The sequence below is a fragment of the Trachymyrmex septentrionalis genome, unplaced genomic scaffold (assembly GCF_001594115.1).
Source record: "Trachymyrmex septentrionalis isolate Tsep2-gDNA-1 unplaced genomic scaffold, Tsep1.0 scaffold129, whole genome shotgun sequence".
In the NCBI taxonomy this organism is placed as follows: Eukaryota; Metazoa; Arthropoda; class Insecta; order Hymenoptera; family Formicidae; genus Trachymyrmex; species Trachymyrmex septentrionalis.
Genome location: NW_017304428.1, coordinates 210,852 through 235,724, shown reverse-complemented (window position 1 = coordinate 235,724; position 24,873 = coordinate 210,852). Strand labels below are relative to the sequence as shown.

General features: G+C 33.6%; 1 protein-coding gene across 1 annotated transcript in view; it reads right to left on the bottom strand.

The window, feature by feature from the left end:
- Window positions 1–899: 899 nt before the first annotated feature.
- LOC108756609 (tectonic-3-like) overlaps window positions 900–24,873 on the bottom strand; it is a 56,343-nt gene continuing 32,369 nt past the window's right edge. Inside the window, exons 8-9 of the mRNA XM_018500545.1 lie at window positions 2,975–3,165; window positions 900–1,946 (exon numbers count right to left, since the gene is read on the bottom strand). Of these exons, the coding sequence (XP_018356047.1) occupies window positions 900–1,946; window positions 2,975–3,165 (1,238 nt within the window). The remainder of the gene's footprint in view (window positions 1,947–2,974; window positions 3,166–24,873) is intronic.

Below are 24,873 nucleotides of genomic sequence, written 5' to 3'. Positions count from 1 at the left end.
AGTATATAAGGAGCGCAGTATTTCGTATGTGAAGTGAGCTCTCAAAATTAGGCTTTAACATTAAGTACCCATGCTACGATAGAATTCTAATTCCATCGTGACAGCAATGTGATAGCATCTTGAATTCATGCCAAATGAGTTCAAAATACTATCATATTACTTTAAAGAGTATAGTGTAAATGTATCCGAACTATGCCTTAGAGTATAGTTTCGCGTAGAGGCATAAATCTTTGACATAGGAGTAGAATTTTACACCAAACTACTTCCATGGTTCATTTGCGTACTTAGTTTTTAGCGTAGTTAAGCGTACTTTCGGGCATATAATAATTAGGCGTAATTTGCCGTAGTTTGGCATTTTATTTATGGCATATAAAGGCATGAATCGGCATACTTTAGCATAGGAGTAGAATTCTACGCCAAAGTACTTCCGTGTTCTAAACCGCGTATTTAGGAATAGTTTTTGGCGTACTTTGGCATAGAAATTTTTTCGCCAGGGAAACAATTGCAATGAATGAAGGGACAGTTGAAATGATTGAAAAAAATATTATAATTGTTGGATACTGTGAAGATTGTAAGACTGGTAGAATTGTTAAATTGCGAACGAATTTTGTACAACACTGAAGATGATCGATATGTCGAAACGTTTGTATTCTATATTTATTTGATTTCAATGAATTTTTATTGTTAACGACTATCATCTTGTGCGACTTGTAGCCTTTTATGTGAATTTTTTTTTAAATTTTAGAATCCAGTATATGTTTAGATTTGTTAATAGTCTGTTTTAGATGTACAGATTTTATAATTTACGCATACAAGGATGAAATATCTGAAAGAGAATTCAATCTTAATTTAATAAAAAATACATATAAATATATCTTATTAAAGATTAAGTTATTAAATTAAATACTTATCCATAAAATATACATGATTAAAAAAATCAATATACTTGGTATTTTCGCAGTTGAACTATTCAAGAAAGGATAGAAAAAATCGTAAGGCAATGTAAGATCTAAATTAGGTCCACCAGCAAAATGATATTTGGACGGCTTTGAAATATCATGAAAATTAACATAAGAAATAATATTAACATCTAGAACATCTGTACAATTTTCAAATGCGCACTTTAGCCAGCTAATGTCTTCTTCTTTGCTGAATACGATCCCAACACCCAATATTTTATAATTTGTTTTAGGCTTTGACAACATAGAATAAATGACATTGAAATGCATAGATGTAACTAATCCTGAACATAAGATTCGTTTACCGACTGTGTACGCTGTTATGATATTTCGTGGTATCCTATCGAACATGATCTGCAGCCAATCAACATCATTTTTGCTGGAAAAATTACCTAGTTTTGAGATATAAGTGATGTAACGCTGATTTATGTTTAACAAATTGTTTGTCAATAAATGCATAGTCAGATTTTGTAGTTCCGCGCAAGATAACGCAGTAAAATTCTTGATAAACAATTTAATCGAACATGCCAATCTTATATCTTCACCAAATAAAACAACATGTCTATTAATTTGGTCACATTCTCCATTTCTTTTGGCCAAGGGCAATGTAAAAAATCCATCGGTTCTGTTGAAAAAAATATTATCGCTTGTATTAGCATGAGAAACGCCAATAATAATCGGTTTACCCATCTCATAACCAGGATTTTCACTACGAGTGAAAATTTTTGTGTTATTTGAATCTATCCATTTATATTCGATTTCGAAATATTGATAAAAGGCATGAGAAGCATTTCCTATATTAAAATATGCATCAATGCTGTTGATACCAGCAGAACTGTTGTGACTAATTACATATTTTAAACCCTTTACGATGTTGGTACAAGTAGAATTCATACAAAATCCTGATATGCTGGATCTATTGCACGCAGAAAATGACTTCAAACAGTAATGAATTCTTACTGGTAAACAAATATTGCTTCGACACATCTAAAAAATAATTTTTATAATGAAAATAAATAATAAATGTGAATAAGAGTGGAAGAATTATTCATAAGAGAAATAAGAAAAAGAAACGAGAAAGTATGAAAAAAAATTCAATGCAAAAAATTGAAGTATAGTATTTTTCTTTGAGTCTCTATATAAAAATTATTTTATAACCTCATTATATCATTGTAATAAAAATAATAATAATACTCTCATGATAATAATAAAGTAAAAACATTTTTATTTAACGTATTATTTTAATATTTTCTTTATTTTTAAAAGAATAAATTTTGCAAAATAAATATTAGATGTGGGAAAAAGTTCGTGGCATTTTTTTAGTAAAATTCAAATGTTTTTCTTAGAATATTGAAATCAATTTATTCAAACCGAATATGCTCCATTAGTTCGATAATATTTTGCTATTTTTGAAGCAGAGCCATAACACATGCTTGTCACACTAAACTTTTTCCATGATTTCATCAGACTTTTCAGTAATTGGTCGACCGAAGCGAGGTTTAACTTTGACATCGAAATTTCCAGTACAAAAGCGAGCAAACCATTTCCGTGCCGCTGATTTTGATAGAGTATCTTACCGTAAACAGCACAAATTTTTTCACAAATCTGTACAGCGTTCTTGCCTTTATCGTAGTGATACTGCAAAATGTAGCGAATTTTTTTAATTTGTTTCTTTTATTTTCAAAATGAAATAAATTTTGATCCACTTCACCGATTTCAATCTCTTCTTTTTCGGCTCAAAATAAAGATTGAAATGTCGCCTTTCAAACGCGCATTTAGTATTGTCAATGCAATTATTAGTTACTGAGTGCTGAGCATTTAATGCCATCTAGTGGGAAAAACGCCACAAACTTTTTCTCTCATCCAATACTGTATATTATTTTGTTATATTTGCTCGTTCTTTATTTGTAATTTATATAAAGACATTTTATATTTGTTTATAAAGGTAATATATGTATATATTGAAAAAAAATGGTTTATTTTTTTCACATAAATTCTGTAATTATAAAATATACCTGGTTTGTAGTAAGTGTATCGTTGAATGATGGCAAAGATTTAATAACTGTAAAATTACTAAATGTCACAGTGAACAAATATGGATTAATATTTGTTAATTTATTTTGTATGCAAGCACCTTTCCAATTTTGCAAGTACCTTAAAATTTTTTTAAATGTACATATTCCAGTAAATCCAGACTGTAGAAACTCTGAAATAATACATTATTAAAAATTTTTAACAAAAATTTTTAATACATATAATTTCGATTAACTAAATATGCAGAAGGAGACATTCTTTTAATGATCTTAATATTTTGTCAAAGTTATTACTTTAAATGACTGCTAAAAAATTTTGTTTTAATCATGGTGAAAGAAATACAGAGCTGCGTTCAGGAATTACGCCCAGATAACTCTAAGCTATAGGTTATGTTATGTATATTATAGCAAAAATGTACCCTAGAATTATCTAGGCGTAATTCCTGAACGCAAGCCTGAGTAAAGGTATCATTACATGCAGCGAAGCTTCGCTGGCGAAGACTCCCCACTCCGTCGAAAATGAAGCCAGCTTTGAAACATTCTTCGCTGAAACCCCGTATCCTTTTCATGAGCGAAGTTTCGCCAGCGAAGCTATTCTCACTACTGCTCCGCGAATAAAGAAGTGTTTTGAAAGTTTTGAACTTGAACAAAAAAGTTTTCATGCATGAATATACAGGATATTCCAGAATGACAGTCAAATATTTCATGTACTGATAGAGCGACTTAAACTGAGTCTAAAAGTCTTCTATTATTTTAAATATTAAGGTTATTTTTGATTTATTTTTTAATGGAGTGAGGCAGTGTGACAAGTAAAGTCGAAATGTTTCTTATATATTATTTTTTAACTAATTGAATGACATTCTAATAAACCATTTTACATTTTTAATTTAATTTTTTGTTCATAAATTGACCTTTCTATTTACTATTATTTTTCTCCCATTTTGCAATTTTTGTAATAGTTAATAAGATATTAGTTACTAAAAATCGTCGAATATTAGTTTTCAAAAATTTTTTACTTAAATATTGTCATCTTTTCAAAAACAGCAAGCAACAAAAATTGTTTATTTTCTTCTCATAGAGAGTTTTGAGAATTTTTTCAAAATTTTTTAGTACAGCATTTTCTTATGTTATGTCATTAAAATTAGTTGCCAGTAAGAAAATGCGAAAAGTTAATAAAAAATTTTGAAAAAATTCTTAGAGTTCTATGAGAAAAAGATAAACAATTTTTGTCTCTTGCTATAGTTGTGTAAAGTTAATAGTACTTGAGAAATTATAATTATATAACTATAAAAAATTATTGAAAACTAATATTCGGCGATTTTTAGTAATTAATATCTTAACTATTCCGAAAATTGCAAATAAAATAATACAAGATTTTTTTAATCAATTTAATCCGTTCTATCAGCACACAAAATATTTAGCGGTCATTCTGGGACACGTATATAAATATGTATAAATACACATAAATATGTAATAAATGCTCATAAATATATTATATAATTATATATGAAATGTTCATATATGTTCGTACATTCTTCTCTCTTTTATAAAATTACTGTTTAATATAAAAAGAATAATAATGACAAAATGTCAAAAATAATTAAAGGAACAATTTTCGTGTTGTTTGTTTTAGAAAAAGTCAAATTTAGAGAAATGTAAAAAAATCATTCTTACATAATTATACATAATTTTCCATGTAATTATATATCAGTATTTTTTGTCCAAACTTGATTTCTTCTAAAAGAAAAATTCTAATTAGAAAATTGTCCTTTTAATTATTCTTCGTGTTTTTTATTATTATTATTTATTTTAAAACTTTTCAGGAGCATATAACCAACCTTCGTTGTTAAGAAGTCATATATTCTAAAAAAAACTAGTACAATTTGTATACGTTTCGGTCAACATTTGACCATCTTCAGTACATTTCTAATAACATTATATTAAAACGAAATCAATCGATAGTGATCCTAATCTAAAAACGCAAAAACTTTCGCTTAATCCTATATTTTAAATAGAAATATCGCATTTTTTTGAAAAAAGGCGTATGAAGATAAATTTAATAATTATACAACGGTTCGCAACAATTAATATGGTGACGTACAAATCTTTATTATTTATTATTAAATGAATTTTCATATTGGTATGAATACTGTTGATTTAATGTCAAGAGGTACAATTTTCTTCTTGATCTGACAACGAATTTTTTATATATGAATACAAGACCAATTTAAGTCTTTTTTATGTTTTATTGGAACTCTCTACATGTATTCAATACCGTGATCGGACCCACAGGAGACACGCAAGTGGTCAGTTCTATGTGTGAATTAAATATGAAAATTAGAAAACAGTTTAATTTTTCAGATTTAAAAATTTGTGTTATAGATTTATTAATTGTATTATTTAACAATATGTCAATAATAAATTATTTGTTTTATAGAATAACTTATTACAACCGAAAGAAAAACGAACAAAGAGAAAGAGAAAGAAAGCAAAGAAATTAGACAATAATTTTCAAAAACTTACGCGTATCTCACTGTACACATCACACTGATATTGCACACTTACATGTTATTAATAATAACGTACTTTTCTTTGTATGTCGAGAGTCCGAAATTCGGTCTATTTATACTTTTCACACAGAGAGGGGACGAGAGGGGAGAAGGGGGGTTGACGAGAGAATTGAGTAAGAGGGGATAGAGTTATTGTTTAAGAAGAGGGAGGTATACGTCAGGAAAACGATCGGTATCACTTTGCTTATTTAAGGTATCTGTATGCATTTTTATGTAGATCATTTCTGAAATGCTTCTTTTAAAAAAAGATTGTTCAAAATCTAAAATTTCAGTGTTATTCCAATCCATAACATGTCCATCACTTATTCGATGATTTGAAATTACAGACAGCGATTCAACCGGTTTTTTGATATCGTTAATATGTTCTTTTAAGCGTGTTTTTAATTTTCGTTTTGTTTGGCCCACATATGTATGATTGCATTCTTTGCAATCTATTTTGTATACTACACCCGAATGATCATCTTTACTTATTTTGTCCTTGCCTAAAGTAATAAATTTATTAAGACTATTTAAGGGTTTGTACACTGGTTGGAGGTTGTATTTTTTCAAAATTCCTTTGAATTTATTTGAAGTCTTTTTTAAAAATGGTATAATAAAATAATTTGTCTTTTTTGTTAATTCACCATCGAAGTTCTGATCCATGTTATTTATTATTTCGAAATTATATTTGTTGGAAAGTATAATAATTCTGTCTTGGATAGTCTTAAATAACATTTGTAAGGGATAACCGTTGTTGAGGAGGGAGCTAATTAAGGATTCCATGTTTTTTTGTTGGAATTTGGGATGCGAAAGAAATAAAACCTTGTCCACCAAACTCGTCACCACACCTCTCTTTTGTGAAAGCGGGTGGTTTGAGAAGAAATTGAGATATCTACCAGAATTAGTTGGTTTTTTATACAAATCAAAAATGATGTAACCATCATCGTATATTAATTTTAAGTCTAAAAAATTGATACAATACTCATCACCATGATCGACCGTAATTTTAATGCGTTCATGATATGCATTAAAAGAATCTAATATATCATTAATTTTATTTTTAGAAGCTGCAAGTACAATGTCATCCACATATCTATAATAAACCGGTATGTGTGTAATTAAATTTTGAAAAATATTTTTTTCTAAGTCCTGAATCACTAAATAAGTAAAGATGATCATTCGGGTGTAGTATACAAAATAGATTGCAAAGAATGCAATCATACATATGTGGGCCAAACAAAACGAAAATTAAAAACACGCTTAAAAGAACATATTAACGATATCAAAAAACCGGTTGAATCGCTGTCTGTAATTTCAAATCATCGAATAAGTGATGGACATGTTATGGATTGGAATAACACTGAAATTTTAGATTTTGAACAATCTTTTTTTAAAAGAAGCATTTCAGAAATGATCTACATAAAAATGCATACAGATACCTTAAATAAGCAAAGTGATACCGATCGTTTCCCTGACGTATACCTCCCTCTTCTTAAACAATAACTCTATCCCCTCTTACTCAATTCTCTCGTCAACCCCCCTTCTCCCCTCTCGTCCCCTCTCTGGGTGAAAAGTATAAATAGACCGAATTTCGGACTCTCGACATACAAAGAAAAGTACGTTATTATTAATAACATGTAAGTGTGCAATATCAGTGTGATGTGTACAGTGAGATACGCGTAAGTTTTTGAAAATTATTGTCTAATTTCTTTGCTTTCTTTCTCTTTCTCTTTGTTCGTTTTTCTTTCGGTTGTAATAAGTTATTCTATAAAACAAATAATTTATTATTGACATATTGTTAAATAATACAATTAATAAATCTATAACACAAATTTTTAAATTCTGAAAAATTAAACTGTTTTCTAATTTTCATATTTAATTCACACATAGAACTGACCACTTGCGTGTCTCCTGTGGGTCCGATCACGGTATTGAATACATGTAGAGAGTTCCAATAAAACATAAAAAAGATTTAAATTGGTCTTGTATTCATATATAAAAAATTCGTTGTCAGATCAAGAAGAAAATTGTACCTCTTGACATTAAATCAACAGTATTCATACCAATATGAAAATTCATTTAATAATAAATAATAAAGATTTGTACGTCACCATATTAATTGTTGCGAACCGTTGTATAATTATTAAATTTATCTTCATACGCCTTTTTTCAAAAAAATGCGATATTTCTATTTAAAATATAGGATTAAGCGAAAGTTTTTGCGTTTTTAGATTAGGATCACTATCGATTGATTTCGTTTTAATATAATGTTATTAGAAATGTACTGAAGATGGTCAAATGTTGACCGAAACGTATACAAATTGTACTAGTTTTTTTAGAATATATGACTTCTTAACAACGAAGGTTGGTTATATGCTCCTGAAAAGTTTTAATTTTCTTAATGTTAGCCACTAAAATATTGAAATTATTTATTTTGTTACACTAAAATATAATTTTACAAAAAAAAAGCATGTGTGGACATTTATAAATATATTTCATATATAATTGATATATGTATATGTTTATGAATATTTATACATGTTTATGTATATGTTTATACAGATTATTTATATACATATATAATATTTGTGCATGAAAAATTTCTTACCGGGTCGTTTGACAGTTAATACATTTTTTTTTGTATTAAATTGTGAAAACATATCATTGTAATAAACAGACTACTACAAACAAAGAGATATGGATAACGAATACCTAAATTCCATAAAGCTGTTTAAACGTACAATTTCAATTGTTGTAGAACTAGAGATTAAAAGACGGCATACAGCTGCAGCAGCTGCTGTGTTACATTATATGGAAATTAAAAACAGTAATATACTAAAAAAAAATGTTAGAATAACACCTATCTTCAAAAATCGCAATGACAGCGCAGTTTTTAGTTTGCGTCAGTTGCGAAATTAAAATTAGAAGATCTTCGTTTTCATAATATTTATATTATTTTGAATAATATAAATAATAATATAGTAAATACTGATAACATAATAAGATAATAATAATATATTATTATTTATATTATTATTTATATAATAATATAATAATATAATAGAGTAAAGAACTGGAAAGACTACGGACAGTAGGAGTCAAGCGCAGAAGACGTCACAGACAAGCTATAAAGGTTTGGGTTGTTGTCACATCTAGTCAGTGTCGTTTGTACGCAGTAATGAGTCTTTCTGGTGGCATGATTTTTGATTATTTTCCAACTTTCATTTTCATGGAATTGATTAACATTCCAATGCAAAATTTTTCATTTGTAAGCTTCAATAATATTAGCTCAAACTAAAAGTGACTCACTGTGTTTGATACTGACTGGCCAAAATATCGAAAATCGGTTTTTGAATAATTCATAGTAATGTTTGCGATATAATTTGTGATTTGTAATCATTTGTGTCCTTATTTTCAGGATAATTAATTATAATCTTAAGGTTTTTGATAAATTAGTTTTTCGTATTCTCTATTTCGATATTTCCATTATTTCCTTTTTTATCATTCTTTTTTCTTTTTTCTATTTCTTTCACTTTTTTGGCGTTTACATTCTCGAGGTAAGGGAGCTCACCATGATAGGATAATTTTTATTCATAGTTTATTATGTTAATTTATGTTGTCTCTGAGGAGGGTTCAAAAAGTGAGCCGAAACATGTAAGCGCGTTTTAGTGAATAAAGAAGTTTCACACTTCATAGATATATTATTTGCGCGATGTCTTCTGCGCTTGATTCCTACTGCCCGTTCCAGTTCTTTGATTTATAAAGAGTCTTAATTAGTTTGATTTGTAACTCAAATATATTAGAGTAATATAATATTTTATAATGTTAAAGAAAACAAGTAGTAGGTTAGGCTTCGCTGCATTCTTTCGTTCATATTTCAACAGTGTTGAACTATGAGCGAAGCTTGGCTGCATGAAATGGCACCTTAAGTCACAGCACATAATACTCGATTCACAACCTTTTAAAAGATCTTAAGTTATAAATCGAAAAATATTAAAGCCTTGTCTACAATGAACAGTAACAATATAATTAGAGAATCTCACAGGTCACAGGGAGAGAGTGGCAAATTACATCACGTGACTCGTCTCCTTTGATTGGACTTGGGTATCAAAGCTCCATAGGCATGAAGAAATTGGAGAAAACTGATTACATGACCCCCGTCTTGATTGGACATTCACGTGATACAATTTGCCACTCTCTCGCTGTGAGGCTCTCTACTGTAGACACGTCGAAAATAAGTTGGTTTTGCGGTCCAGCCAGAAATGATTAACCAATTAACGTTAAAATCGATTCTGATTCAACGTCGTTCAACGTCAAATTGATGTTAATTCAACATCGATCGACGTTATCTTGTAGCTGAATGTAACAGGGCGCAGAGTAAGTCGGATCCTCATACGGGTTAAGTCCGTAAGCAAAATAGATTTCAATCATTTCGCTTTTCCGAACTTACTCTACGTCCTATTACATCCCCAGCTACAAATTAACGTTGATCGGCGTTGAATCATCACCTCTACTGCTACTGTTCATTGTAGTCGACGATTAATGAGTGGTAGTAGCAGTAGTGGATGAGACTATAAGAGTAACAAATTAACAAATCACAGAATATGAGAAGAATAATCGATTGTGACTGGTCAATTTCTTACTCTTACAGCCTCATCCATTATTGATACTGCCATTGTAGACCACGCATAATACCTTGTCCACAACCTTGTTTTAAGAGGTCGTAAGCCGCATGCTGTAAGAAATTGACCAATCACAGTCGATTATTTTTCTATTCATCTATAATTAGTCAATTTCTTACGGCCTCTTAAAGCAAAGTTGTAGATAAGGTATAAGTAACAATAATTTCTGTTTTTAAACTGTTTTTGTACAGGCTTTAACCGACTTAAGCGAATTAGTAAGGGAAATAATAAGTAAAACCCAATTCTTATCCCGGATCCTCATCAGCGCTCTGACACCGCGAACGCAGATTAGTGAAAAGCCGATTGTAAGGGCAAAATTTATCCCCGTCGCCCGTTTTTCACCAATCAGTGTCAAAGCGCTGTTGCCCGTATGAGGATCCGGACTTAGTATAAGTTCTGTGGCCGATATATCGTCACTTACAACTTATAGCTTACGGCTTACGGCAAGATCTCTTAAAGCAAGATTGTGGACTTAGGGAGCGTTTATATTGGCCGTAACCATATTCAATATTGGCCGTAATCTGTAAGAATTAACTAATCACAGTCAAGTATTCCCCTCTCTTCAACAGTAAGAAGGGAATCGAAAGTGATTGGTCAATTTTTACAGATTACGATTACGACATAAACGCTCCCTTAGACCAATGGCGGTAAAGAATTGGGAATATGAAAATCAATCACATTGGATCCATTTTTTACACGCAAAATTCAAACGTATATTATATACAATATAATAATAAAAAATATACACCAATTTTTTATCAATGAGAATAAATCAAATTAAATAAGAGTCCAAGCAGAACAAATCATTACGATATCAAAATAATGCCAAAATGACTTCAGAATAATCATTAAAAGTTATTTTTCAATCATTTCCGAAAGTTTAATGTCATTTTGATGTTATCGTTGTTCTGCTTGAGAGAATTCCTATATTCGGTCGAAGCGGTTACAATTATTGTATTAAAAAATAAGATAATAAAACAATATTTTAAAATATTTTTAAAAAATACATTAAAAATAAATTTTTTGTTTTTAAAAAAGTACAAAAAATATTAAAAATACTTATTTCTTTTTTTTACAGAGTGCAGTATTATGTTTATAATCTTGTAATTTGGATTTTTTTCTACAAGATAGTCATTTCTTACGTACCCTATATATACATAACATTATTTAATATTAAGTAATATTTTAGGCATAATCTTAGAATATTAAATGTAACATTTTAAGAATATTTGACTAAAATTAAATAATTATTAAATAATATTCTCGAAATATAAATATTAGTTATATATTCACTTCTGATATTATATGATTAAAAATAACATCATTTAATGTTACTATAATATTTTCTCATATAAACATTAAAACTATTATAACAATATTAATTTTAACTTGTAAAACTCCTACATCTGTTCAGTATAAGTACGTTTAAAGACTGAATAATTTTAGTGCGCAGTTGTAGAACTGGATATGTACTTAAAATCACGCCAAAACATTTTTTTTAGCACAAAATGTAGTATATGCTGATAACTTTTCGTTACTGGATAGTATATTTCAAATTGCATCAAATTAAAAATGATTAGTATTTATAAATACTTCAATAATATTTCAGGGATATATATATATATATACATATATTAAGAATATAATACCAAGAATATTGTATAAGCGAACATATAATCTCTATAGGATACTCTCGTAATATTAAAAAATATTTTATAATTCTTGAAATATTATAATAACTTATTTTAATTTCTTAATAATATCCATATAACATTCTAGGAATATTTTGCGCTTATAGGGTAGTTCTTCTTCTGTCTGCCAATCTCTACGTAGGTCAAGTAACCGCGAGTTCTCGCGTAAACTTTTACTTTAGATTCGTAATTTGAACTCCAACTCTAGATTCGTAACTTTAATTCCAATTCTAAATTCGTAACTTTAATCCTAATTCCAGAATCGTAATTTCAATCCTAACTCTATAAGCATAAACCTAATCTCTAATATCGGAAGCGTAATGCAATTTTTGTGTAGATCTACATGTTATCGATGAGTGTATTAGTGTAAGTTGGTAATAAAATTACTTAAATTTGATTTGAAGTGCATATTTCTTAAAGAAACCTCGAGCTCCACTTCCTTTTATTAAGTAATTCTAATAGTCGTGTAATTACCAATGTGTAATTACTAATTGCGAATGCATGAATGAACAATAAGTCAGTATCGGATTGATTTACAAGGAGCGACAATTGGATCCAGTCAACAGGAGAGCCACAGACTTGTCGCTTTGGACATGCTGCAACCCATCACGAGTGTTCCGTTGTTAAGAAGCTACAATTGGGCGGCGCAAGGTAAGATAACACTCTTCTGCATATCGATATTTATAACTTGCGAGCTGCAAATTACACTTACATGTGTCTGTTACATCCGCGCATTCGACCGCCTATCGACGCACGCATTCTGGTTGACCCTCTTGTCGTGTGTACACACAGCACGCGGTCCACGTTTTCGCTATCCAGTGAGAAATGATGAGATCGCAGTCGAATTCTCCAGCAAGTTGGAAAACATCAGTGAGCCTGACGCTACGACATAATATTCTTTACGGACCGATCCAAACTGTCAGAAGAAGAAAGTGTTGGAGCGGCTACGTACTCCCCGACCCTCAAATTAAGTTTCAGATTCAAGCTCACAACGGATACTTTAGTATTTTCTGCAGAGGCCTGGGCAATTTATTAAACTCTGATCCTGATATAAGACACTGACTATACCAAAGCGTTCATTTTCACGGATTCTCGCAGTGTGTTGGGTGCTATTAATTTTATATACCTCATTAACAAAAATTACATCGTGCACAGGATCAAATAAATGCTAATAAAACTTCATCAAGAAGGAATTGTAGACTCTTTTTTCTGGATTCCGGCACATAAAGGGATTCCGGGTAACGAGATTGCTGACAGGGATGCCAAAGAAGCTACGATTTCGGGATCCAGAAGGAACTTCAAAGTCCCTTACAGATCTTGGCCAATAAAAATGCTTTGTCTCGCTTCGTAAATAGACTGAGATCCAATCATTATAATTTGAATTATAATCTGTATCGGAAAAATATGTTCATTACTCCATGCAGAAACCTCAGACAGGATGCTAACCATGTGATTTTCTATTGATCCTATACTAGAAACAAATTTCGGCCCTTGTGTAGATATCTAAAGACGATTTTTTCGCTTTATCTTATTAATATATTTCCCATGCTGAAGAATCCTCTGGTTAAACTATGCAGATTTCTCTTCTCCTTCTTTAAGGCTATAGGCCTATCCATTTAGAATCGAGGCTGCTGCTCCTTTTCCTCACTCCTTTGATTAATTGTACCACCTTCGGGGAGGGGGGAGGGGAGGTACTGGTTCTATTGGAATCGCCTGTGGAAGATTGAAGGCATCTGGGATACGATTGGCCAACTGAATCTCATTAAGAGAACCAGGACCAACTAAAAACGAAAAAGAAGAGTGAGAAATGATAATGAAATCGACATCGAATCAACATTGAAAGCATCAAATCGACATTGAATCGACGTCGATTTGATATCGATTTCATTGTCATTTCTCACTGGGTATTTTACAAACAAAAAGAAAGCAAGAATTTTAAATGCTGTGAATACGTAGACTGCTGGAAAAGTTTCTGCAATCGAATACTTCCAATGGCGTCAACGTTCTGCTACTATCATATTCGTAAAATTAGACGTTTTTAACCTATAATTCAATTGACAGTTTGTACCCAAATCAACTAGTTTTGTTTGCATAGTATTTTAAAAGAAGTTATTTTGTAAGAAAATGGAAATTTCGCGTGAAAATTTTCGGGCAATGATTTTTTACGATTACAAATGTAATCTAACTCCGAAACAATGCATCGATCGACTTCATTTGGCTTTTGGAGATGAAGCACCATCCAATAGGACTGTTTATAATTGGTTTGTCGAATTCCAGCGTGGACATACCTTTCTTAGTGATGAAAGGTACTCCGTGAAAGTCGTCCATCCACGTCTGTTGTTGCCACTAATGTTGATGCTGTGCGTGAAATGATTGAGCGAGACCGGCATATAACATACCGCGAGATTCAGGCATCCTTAGGCATTGACACGAAAGCAATACATACGATTTTGCATGATCATTTGAGCGTATGGAAACTTTGCAGTTGTTATCCCACACAATTTGACCGAAGCTCAAAAACAGGCTCGTGTTAAATGGAGCAAAGAAATGCTCAAAAAATTCAACCGAGGTCAGTCAAATTTGGTCTACAACATCATTACTGGGGACGAAACATGGATCTATTCGTATGAGACCGAAAGTAAACAACAATCCACTGTTTGGGTATTTCAAAATGAACGGAAACCAACAAAAGTTATTCGTTCACGCAGTGCTGTCAAGCAAATGATTGCTTGTTTCTTCGGTTATATCGGATATGTGACAACCGTGGCTTTAGAGGATCGAAGGACTGTAAATACTGATTGGTATACAACAATTTGTTTGTCAGAAGTCATAAATGAATTACGTAGAACAAACCGAAATCGTCGCATCATCCTTCATCATGACAACGCCAGCTGTCACACAGCACGTCAAACCGTTGATTTTTTATCCAGTAATAATGTCGAATTGATGACTCATTGTCCGTATTCACCTGATTTATCACCTAATGATTTCTTTTTGTTCCCAAACATTAAAAATAAGATGCATTGTGAGCGATTTGAGTCGCCTGAAGCAGCTGTTGAAACATTTCGTACACTGATTTCTGAGGTTACAGCCTTAGAGTGGAAAAAATGCTTCGAAAATTGGTTCGAGCGTATGCAAAAATGTATCGATCTTAAAGGCAAATACTTCGAAAAACAATAAAGCCATTTACCGAATTTTACATGTTTTTTTTCATATTGTTTGCAGAAACTTTTCCAGCAGTTTACGTATTATACAGTAATAAAGATAGGCTGATTCTAATTCGGAAGCTCCGAGAGGAGTGCGGCGCAGGCGCGTCCGCGGGGAAGGAAAGGGGGTGATGTCTCTAGATGAGGGGAATACGCGATGAGAGGACGGGATGATGTCACTGGATGACCCCATGTATGTGCGGGGAAATTATGTCGCGATCCTCCACCGCCGCTGGAATAATGTCACACGGGGTCAGTAACCGCCGAGTGCAGTCCGCCATCCCCATTGCGCGCGTTATACATGTATACTTATTTTATACTTAAAGCTTAGTTAAAAAGCTTAAAGTATAGGACTGCCGAGAACAACGTATCCAAAAGAATATATTTCGAAAGTAACGAGTAACAATCCTTTCTTATAATAGCTATTTAATTTTTATATATTCCGGATATACATTCTATGTTGTTACTTGCAACAATTATGTCATCCACATAAATAATTATATAAATTTTGTTCTTGTTTATTACTTTTGAATATAGATATGAATCTATCTGACTTTGCTTGTACTGTTCCTTAATCAATATACTTCTCAATTTGTTGTTCCACGCTCTAACTGCCTGCTTTGGTCCATAAATGTTTTTGTTTAATCTGTATAGTCTTCTTTACCTTTTACTATAAAGCCTTTTGATTGTGAAAATATATGATTTCCTTCAGTTCTCCTTTAGAAACGCATTTTTTACATTAAAGTGTCGAACCGTCAGTTTTTGTTTCCCTGTTACTGTTAACAGTGTCCTAAACATACGTCTGCCACGCCACTGGTGCAAACACCTTCTCACAGTCCACTCCGCGTTTCTGAGTAGCCTTGCGCGATCAGTTTTATGCCTTACTATCCGTCTTTGAGGATCTGTTTTTATCTTGTAGATCCACTTGCAACCTACAACATTTTTGTCCGCTAGTTTATCCACTAGTGTCCAAGTAGAGGCCTTCATTAATGACTAAATGATATTCTTCATTCATTTGATCTATTCGGTACTGTTGGAAAAAAATATTGCTTCTTTATATGTATCTGGTTCTAGTATTGCTTCTTTCTTCGCGTTGTATCTCTTATTGCAGTATTTATCTGGCAGAACTCCTCTATTCCTCCTCTGTGATTTTTTAGTAGTAGTTGATCCTGTTAGTCGCAACTGTTTTCCTAAGTTGATATCTTTTCATTTTCTTGCTGGTTACAACTTTCTTCTTTCTTGATCTTTTCTATCTCTTCTTCTTCGTGATCCTTTACACTTTCGTTACTTTGCTGAATCTCTTATTCACTTTTTTTTTCAATAATCACTTTTGATCACACAATCTTGTTTGAGTCGTCTTTTTTTCGTTTAGAAAAATAACGTCCTAACTTATTATTACTTTATCTGTATTTGTATCCAAGTCAATATCTTTTTGCGTTCTCTGCATAACCCAAGAACGTAAATTCCTTTGCTTTCTCATCAAGCTCTCTGCTTAACTCTTTTGGTATGTGAGCATAAACTTTAGAACCAAATATATGTATATGCTGTAGTGATAGTTTCTTCTTGTATCATTTTTCAAACGGATTCCTTTTATAAAGAGTCCGTTTTGTAAATAATTTGCAGTGCTCACTACTTCTCCCCAGTATTTATTTGGTAATATTGCGTCAGTCAGCAATACACCTTGCCATTTCCATCAGATATCGGTTCTTTCTCTCCACTATACCGTCTTGTTCCGGTGCATATCCAACAGTTTTGCACTTCAATCTCTTCCTTTCTAAAAAGGTTCTTCAAGCTTGCATTTACATATTCTCTACTTTGATCGGATCTAATAATTTTTACCTTCTTGAATTTAATCTTCATATTCCTTACGTAATCTTGAATCTTCTCTGCTGCCAGATTTATGTTCCATAAGGTACATTACTATATACTTGCTATAATCATCTATGATAGTTAATATCCTGATAGTTAAACGGAGACAGATTTTGAGCAGAGTCTACTACTAATTTTTGATTGCAGAAAGGAAGGCAACAAACTGTATACAGAGTTTGTTGCCTTCATTCAGACAATGTCAACAAACTGCTGTCAAAAATATGACTAAGCCTATTGACATGCTATGTTAGCAAATTGGTAACAGAAACCGAACAGAATCTGCTGCACAACCTGAAACGGCAGATTGGCAACAGAAATTGAATAAGATCAGCCATTTTCATACACGGCTTCGCCACGAGATAGACTTACTTCTCATAAGAAGAAAACGTCCAAGAGTCCTATAAGAAATGGCATATGTAAATCGAATAGGCAAATCCTAAAGATTTCCAAGCTCTTTTGGAGTATGCTTCCAGAATCTCCGAATGTTTTTTTTACTATTTTATAACTTTCTCATGTATATTTTGAAATGTAAAGATAATCAATAATATATTAAAAATTTTAAGCACGACCGTATATGTTAATACATCAAATACGATAAAGAACGCCAAGAACGGTCAAATTTTGGAAGTTACAATTAATACATTATATATTCTTTTTATTAAGTCAATTTATTCCAGATATAATTGCAAATCGATAACGTTCGGTTTCAACACAATCATTCTGAAATACTCCCCCCCTAAATTAAATTTGACTTGCAGGTTCGTTTAATTTCTACTGCTAATCTGTTTACATAGAATGTTAACAAAAACAGGTTTTGTCGACAGAACAGGAGCAGAATGCGACATCAGTTGTGGTTAGTCTGTTAACATCTTTTGATCAAATCTACCAGTCTGTCGACATTTTGCTATTTGAGTATATAGCGTTTATTTCCCGGAGTCTTTGTTTGCATAGGACCGCGAACGTCCGTGTGCACTAGCTCTAATGGTTCTTTCGTCCTAGTAAAAGATTTCTTTGGAAATGGTTTCCTATACCATAGTCATCTTATCCTTAATATACGTCTCGCAGACGCCTCTAATATCACAGTCGACTATCTTTAAACCAGTTATCAAATTCTCCGTTTCCATCCGTTTAATTGCTTCCGGATTTCTATGGCCAAGTTTTCTATGCCACATGTGTTAACGATCTTATTATCAATCAACAAAGCCTTATGATAGACTCGTAATTTATACAAGTTTTCACTTACATCTGCATAACCACCAGTAACTTTATTCTTTATAATATTGCACTATCTACAAACTCGATATATAGACCCTTTTCAGCTTTTTACTAACAGCAAACTTCCTTCTAGTGTGGGAACACACACTACATCTTTAATCAAAACTATACTTTGTTTACCTTTATTGTCCATACAATAATATATCCGTCTCCTACTCCTTGTACATTCGCACTATTTCTGTTCGCTTGTGTTATGTTTTCATTTTCGTATTTAATTCGTATTATTAAATACTTCAAAAAAGTTCTTATTATTAGTCATATGATACTAGTAGCTCCCGAATCGATGTTTGTTCGCTGATGCTGTTACTTTGAACACTGAAGCAAATCTCCTTTTTCTCGACAACGTTTCTTGACAACCCGATTTGCCCTTTTTTTTCTTTGCTGCTTTCCACTTGTATTTTTATAGTCTTTTTTCAAGTAATTCATCTGATTTTTTACAGAAGAAACACGTAAATAAACATCTTTTACATCTTTCTGCGACATAGACTTTACAAACTTTTTAGACTGCACTTTAAGCGCTTTATCATCTCATTCGTTTGTTTATTCCTTGATATTCTTTTGTCTTCTATCTTCGTCTAGAAGTTTTCCTTTCACCAACTTTACAGTCAATTCATCTTCTGATCTTGTTTCCAACGCTATTATTAGTGCCGATGACTTAGTTAGTGTCAGAATTTCTGCTCCGTGTTAGCACTGGCAGAATGATCAATTTTTTTTTTTCAAACATACCGGTAGTTTGCTTTTAAACGTTTTTCTGAACTTTTTGTATGCTGCCCAGCCCAACGATATTCTTCTTTGCAATTCACATGTTTGATTGTCTCTGATTTTGATTTTATGACCAAGATATATGTATTTTTCAATTATTTCTATTTCTTGTTGTTTAATGGTGATATTTTGACTAGAAACTAGGTTAGTTATCATTTTTGTTTTGCCAGTATTTACATTCAAGCCTTTTTCAAAACTTTTTCTGTTGCTGCTTCTGGAGCTCCATAATCATTTCTCTTGCTTTTCCTAAATCATCAGTTATAATAACAATATCGTCGGCAAAGCAGAGCTTGCTTAGATATTCTTCATCGATTTTTATTTCTTTATCATGCCACTTTAGTATTTTAAATGCGTATTCCAGAACGGTGTTGAATAATTTAGGTGACATTGGATCGCCTTGTCTAATTCCACATCCAATTTTTATGTGTTTATTATTGGTGTGTAATTTTACTGTTGTTGTTGCTTCTTGATAAATATTATGAATAATTTTTGTATATCGGTAGTCGATTCAACATTTTTAGTGCTTTTAGTATTTTATTGTATCGAAAGCTTTTTGAAAATCTACGAATAACAACACCAATGGTCTATTATACTCCACTGATTTTTCTATTAATCTTTAAACTTTGTAGGTGGTCGTTGGTTCCAAAGTTTGAACGGAATCCAGCTTGATTCCTTGGCTGGTAAAAATCTAACTTGTTTTCCATTCTTGTTGTTATAATTCTAATAAAAAATTTGTAAAGATGGTTCAATAGAATAATCGGCCGATAATTATCTAGATTTGTTTTATTACCGTTTTCATGGAGTAGGATAATCATCGCATTATTTCACCTATAAGGAATGGTGGCATCCTGAAGACATAGATTAAAAAGTGCTTCTATTTTTTTATTTCTTTTCCAATTTTCATTATTATTTCTTTTCCAATTTTAATAACCTCTATGTCGCCTGGTGACCTATTATTTTTCATTTTTCTAAAAGCATGCTATATTTGTTCCCTAGTTATTTCAAGCATGGATTTTTCGGATTCTTGGTTCAACACTCTTTCTGCTGTTATGGATAAGTGTTAAATGTTCATTTCTGCGATTTCTGTATAGTTCTTCTTAGATTTTCTCCACTATTTCAATTAATTTGTCCTTGTTGTGTTCTATTTTTTTACTTCTGTTCTGGAGCTTCACTATTTCAGTTTTGCTCTTAGCCAGATTTCTTTTTAATACTTTGAGACTTCTGTTCTCTTCTATAGTTTGTCTGGTTTTCTCTGGCTTATATTGTCGAAGATCCTCCCTGATTGTTTTGGTTGTTCTTTTGTTTATTTCTTTGAGTTTTATTTTGCTTCCTTCTTTATTACTCCTCAAAAGTCTTCTTTCTTCTATAAGTTTTCGTGTGTTCTGACTTATTATTCTCTTTTCTTTCCTAGACAGTATTTCTTTTGAGCTTTTTGTATGATTTCCACTATTGTATTATTTAGTATATCTATGCGCTATCTTTTCCTGTTAATTTGTTTTCTATTGCTATACTAATATAGTTTTGGAACTTTTCTATATTTTGTGGGTTATTCTATGATCTTTTATTTGTTTTTCTTATCATTTTGTATCTCTCCTTTCCTAATGGTATATTTAATATAGCTATTACCATTCTATGGTCGCTGCTGGTAGTAAACTGATTTAACATCTTGAAATATTTCTTTTTTGACAGTGATAAAGTAATCTCATTTTTGGTTTTTTTTTTCGTTTGGGCTTTCTCAAGTCCATTGCCTGTATTTTTTTTTTAGAGAAAAAACTATTTATTTGGTATAGTCTATTTGTCAGTAGAAATGCTAGTAGTTGTTCACTTCTTTCGTTTCTATCTTCTGTCCCGAAATGTCCTAATGCTGTTTCCATAGGGTCTGTTTTTAAACCAATTTTCGCATTAAAATCTCCGCATGTAATTGTGAAATGGCTAGAGTTTTCTTCTATTGCTTTTAGTCTTATCTTAGCTTTTAGTTTATCATCGTAAAAAACTCTCTTCGTCTGTGTGGTCCGTAGTTGGGGCATACGCTTGATTTTCAAATTATATCTACTATTTAGTTTTAAAATCAAATATGCTACTCTGGTTGAAACTTGTTTTATGATTAATATTCTTCTATATGATGGAATTTGTGGTCCGATTTTAATGTTATCAAGTTTTCTGCGTGTTTTCTCACTTCGCTGACTCCAACGTTGTCCCATTTGATCTTTGACAGTTCGATTTTTAACTCTTCGAATTTTTTCTTTGAGACCAGTGATCTGGTATTACAATCTTTAAATTAATATAGTCTTCTTGTTTTTCACGCCTTTTTGGGAATAATCAAGTTTCTGCCCTCCCCCCTCCCCCCCACAGAATTTTCCAGAATCTTCATTAGTGAGGTTTTGGCCATTTCTCGCCACGCTGGTCAGACGGATTGGCGAGGGACAGAGGACTATATTCTCTACCCCTCGCCAATCCGTCTGGCCAGCGTGGCAAGAAATGGCTAAAACCCCATTAATGAAGATGTTAAGTTCAAAAACGAAACTACCCCAGGTGAGTATGATAAAATATCCAGAATCTCACACTGATCATTCAGTCTGTCCCATAAATTCTGGAAGAGGGGGGGCAAAAAGGGAGAGATATGTATTTTGATGGGATATATGGGGGAGAGGGGGAGGATTTAAAGGGAACATGATTTCTCCCTGTTATAGGAATTGAAAGAAAAACGGAGAAAACTCACAGCTCACGTAAGCAGAGTCGCGTCCCTGAAGTAGATCTGTCCTATACCGGGTTCGTATAGGAGTACCAACTCGTTACCTATAAATGTATTCATACTACAGATTTTCTTAAAAAGAAATATTTTTATTCCGCATTATTTTTGGACCGCATCCGGCTACTGATCCCGCGTGATGTCATTCTGGCAGTAGCGGATCGCGACGCGAACCCCATGACCATCATTAACGTCATCCTCTTCTCTCACCGCAGATCCCGCACTGCACGTGTGTCAAGAAGGCGCACATTTCCTATAAATTTTAAGATCGTAAAATTTTGGAGAACATTTTTCCACACTATAGACTCCGGTCAACATCTTTTCCTCCCCCAAGATCTTGATCAATCCGAGAGCAAAGAAAAATCCTATTACTAGTTAACGAAATCTATTCCATCAATCCGAATCTAAGTAATCGGGGGCGATTAGTATAAAAACCGTGATTCCGCGGCTCTCGATGTGATTTTTCTCTGAGTTTTGAGAAGCTATAGTTGTCGGAACCTTTGAAAAAGGCTTCATCTGATTCTCGAAGCCCTTTTTCTCCAATAGAGTCAGTGCTAAGAAACATCACCAGTCTTGCACATTCTGGCCGAAGGATGATGAGCATCTCAGTAGTAAGTCAGTATATCTCTATTCTCTGGCTTCCTCCTCACTTTTTCTTTCGGTAATTCATTTCAATATTTCATTTTGTCTTTTTTTATTATTCATTTGTTTTTATTTTATTTTTATTCTTTTCTTTCTTTCTTTCTTCCTTTTTGACCTCCTATGTACAATAAAAAAAACATTGCAATCCGTTCACGTTATAATCACGTTCGTGTCCCCTTCCCCCCGTTAATATTATCATCATCCGAGGAAAATCAGGCGGAACCCTCTCTAATCCACTCACCAAAACCTCCTTCTCTCTTTATTCCCCCGCTAACCTCTCCGAACTTCTCTCTTCTGCCACACGATACTTTCCACACACACACTCACACATACATAAATGCGTACATATATTTTAGAATAGAGAACCAAAAATTGTATGTTATTTTTATTACTTAACAAAAATGTATCACCAAATATTGCCTTTTATTATAGATTTATTAAATTAAACTCTCGGTTGTCAATTTAAATAAATAAAACCTCTCCTTGTATTCGCTACTCTTTGCATTAGCTCTCCCGCGGTTGCTTGGATTAAGTTCTATGACCGAAAGCCAAGGCATACGGATTGGCACATCTGGCGTTAAAATGCGCCCTCCCGGCACGCTGACCCAGTTTAGGGCCCTTTAAATTAAAAGTATGTCCGACTCGTGTGTCCGTTTAACGGAGCACAAGTTGAGGTTTCCACTTTGTCCTCCATTCGACCCCCGGCTCGTTAGGAGCTTCAGGACGTAGCGAAATGCCTCCCGATTTGCGTCGATCCTTCCCCACTGCTCCCTTGCGGTCCGGACACGACCAAATCGGCCTAATAATTCAGTTCCTGTTGCGTTCACCCCCTCAGCTCCATGCATGCGGAGCTTGGACGTAACAGTATATAATAACTTAACTCTAATCCAAACATGTACCATTTAGGTTAGGTTATTCTATATCCATCGTCCTACTAGCGCAGGGGGGTGGAACCAGTCCTGTGTGGACGTATCTTGGATTACTCTTAATGCTGCTAGACACGTAGCTGGCGAGTGGCGACTGAAAGTCCCTGTGCGACCATAAATATATATTTATGGAGATCGGGACGTCGATGACTGGTCCCCTTACTAGAACTGGCAGACCTCGGCATACTGGTAAAATGAGAAGATCTCTGAGCTGCAAGTTCGGTGTAACGATTGTCGTAGACGCTTTACACGCTTGCATCCCGTCGGCAACTCAAATGAGTTGTGGACGGAACTTCGCGAGACGAGGAGGAGTATGAGAAAGATCATATGGCGATCTAAATCACGTCTATGGAAGGAGCTTCTTGAGACCTATGATACATGGAGTCCGATCGGTGAGGTAGGCCCTACAGGGTTGTGGTGAATAGGCTCTAGGCAGCTCCCTTTTATTGATGGAGGTTCTCCCTACAGAGACTGTGAGGGAGATAGTGGAGGTCCTCTTTCTCCGGTTGATGAATGTGAGTCCGTTCCTGTCGTTTGGGAGAAGAACCTGACGGTTTCCGGCGCGGAAGTTCGAGAGGCCTGTGTCGGAATTTCGTCTGGGAGGGCGCCTGATCCAGAAGGAATAGTCAGACGGGTTGTTAGGGGAATGGCATATTTACTCGCCGACATGTGGGCACGCACCTTCATTGCTCTTCTCGAGGAGGGCCGCTTCTCTTTCGTGTGGAAGGTTGGTCCTCCTCAAGAAGATGAATAAGTCCGATCTTTCCTCCTACTCTTACAGACCTATTATAATATTGTATATTTGCCTGTTGAGTGAGGCGGGCAAATTTTTGTACCGATGTCTACGTACCCATTTGGACTCTGTGGGTGGCTTTTCTGACAATCAGTTTGGTTTTCGGAAGGGCCGCTTGACTATGAACGCGATCTAGCATCTGAGAGAGTAGGTAGATGATGTTGTGGTGAAAGGGGAGGGGTGGTGTTGGTGATGTCTTTGGACATTGCCAACCCCTTCAATTCCCTCCCGTCGTGGTCTGTGGTCTACTCAACTCTAGAGTCCAAAGAAGTCCCGAGATATCTCAGGCGGGTGCTAGGCGACTATCTGTCCGACAGGTCACTGTGCTACGTCGATTGTGATGGTTTTCTCACGAGAACATCTATGATTTGCGGCATTCCACAGGGTTTAGTCTTGGAATACGACTCGGCGACTTACATTTGGGGCTGCCAGTGGGTTGCTCCATCATATGTTACGCTGACGACACCCTTATTGTGGTGATCGGCTCTTGGTTCAAAGAGACTCTGGTTCGTGCTGTGATCTGGTGGAGCTGTGATTGTTCAAGTCATTGAAAACCTTACGGTGTCATTCGGCAAGACGGAAGTTTTTATGGCGGACGAAGTTCCGGAGGCGATCCTTCGGGTAGGGGGGGGGGGTCTCTGTGGGATTCACCTTGAAATATCTGGGAATGGTCCTGGATTCGAGGTAGACTTTTCAGGATCGTCTTCTCCTTCCCAGGGTCTACAGAATGGCGGCTT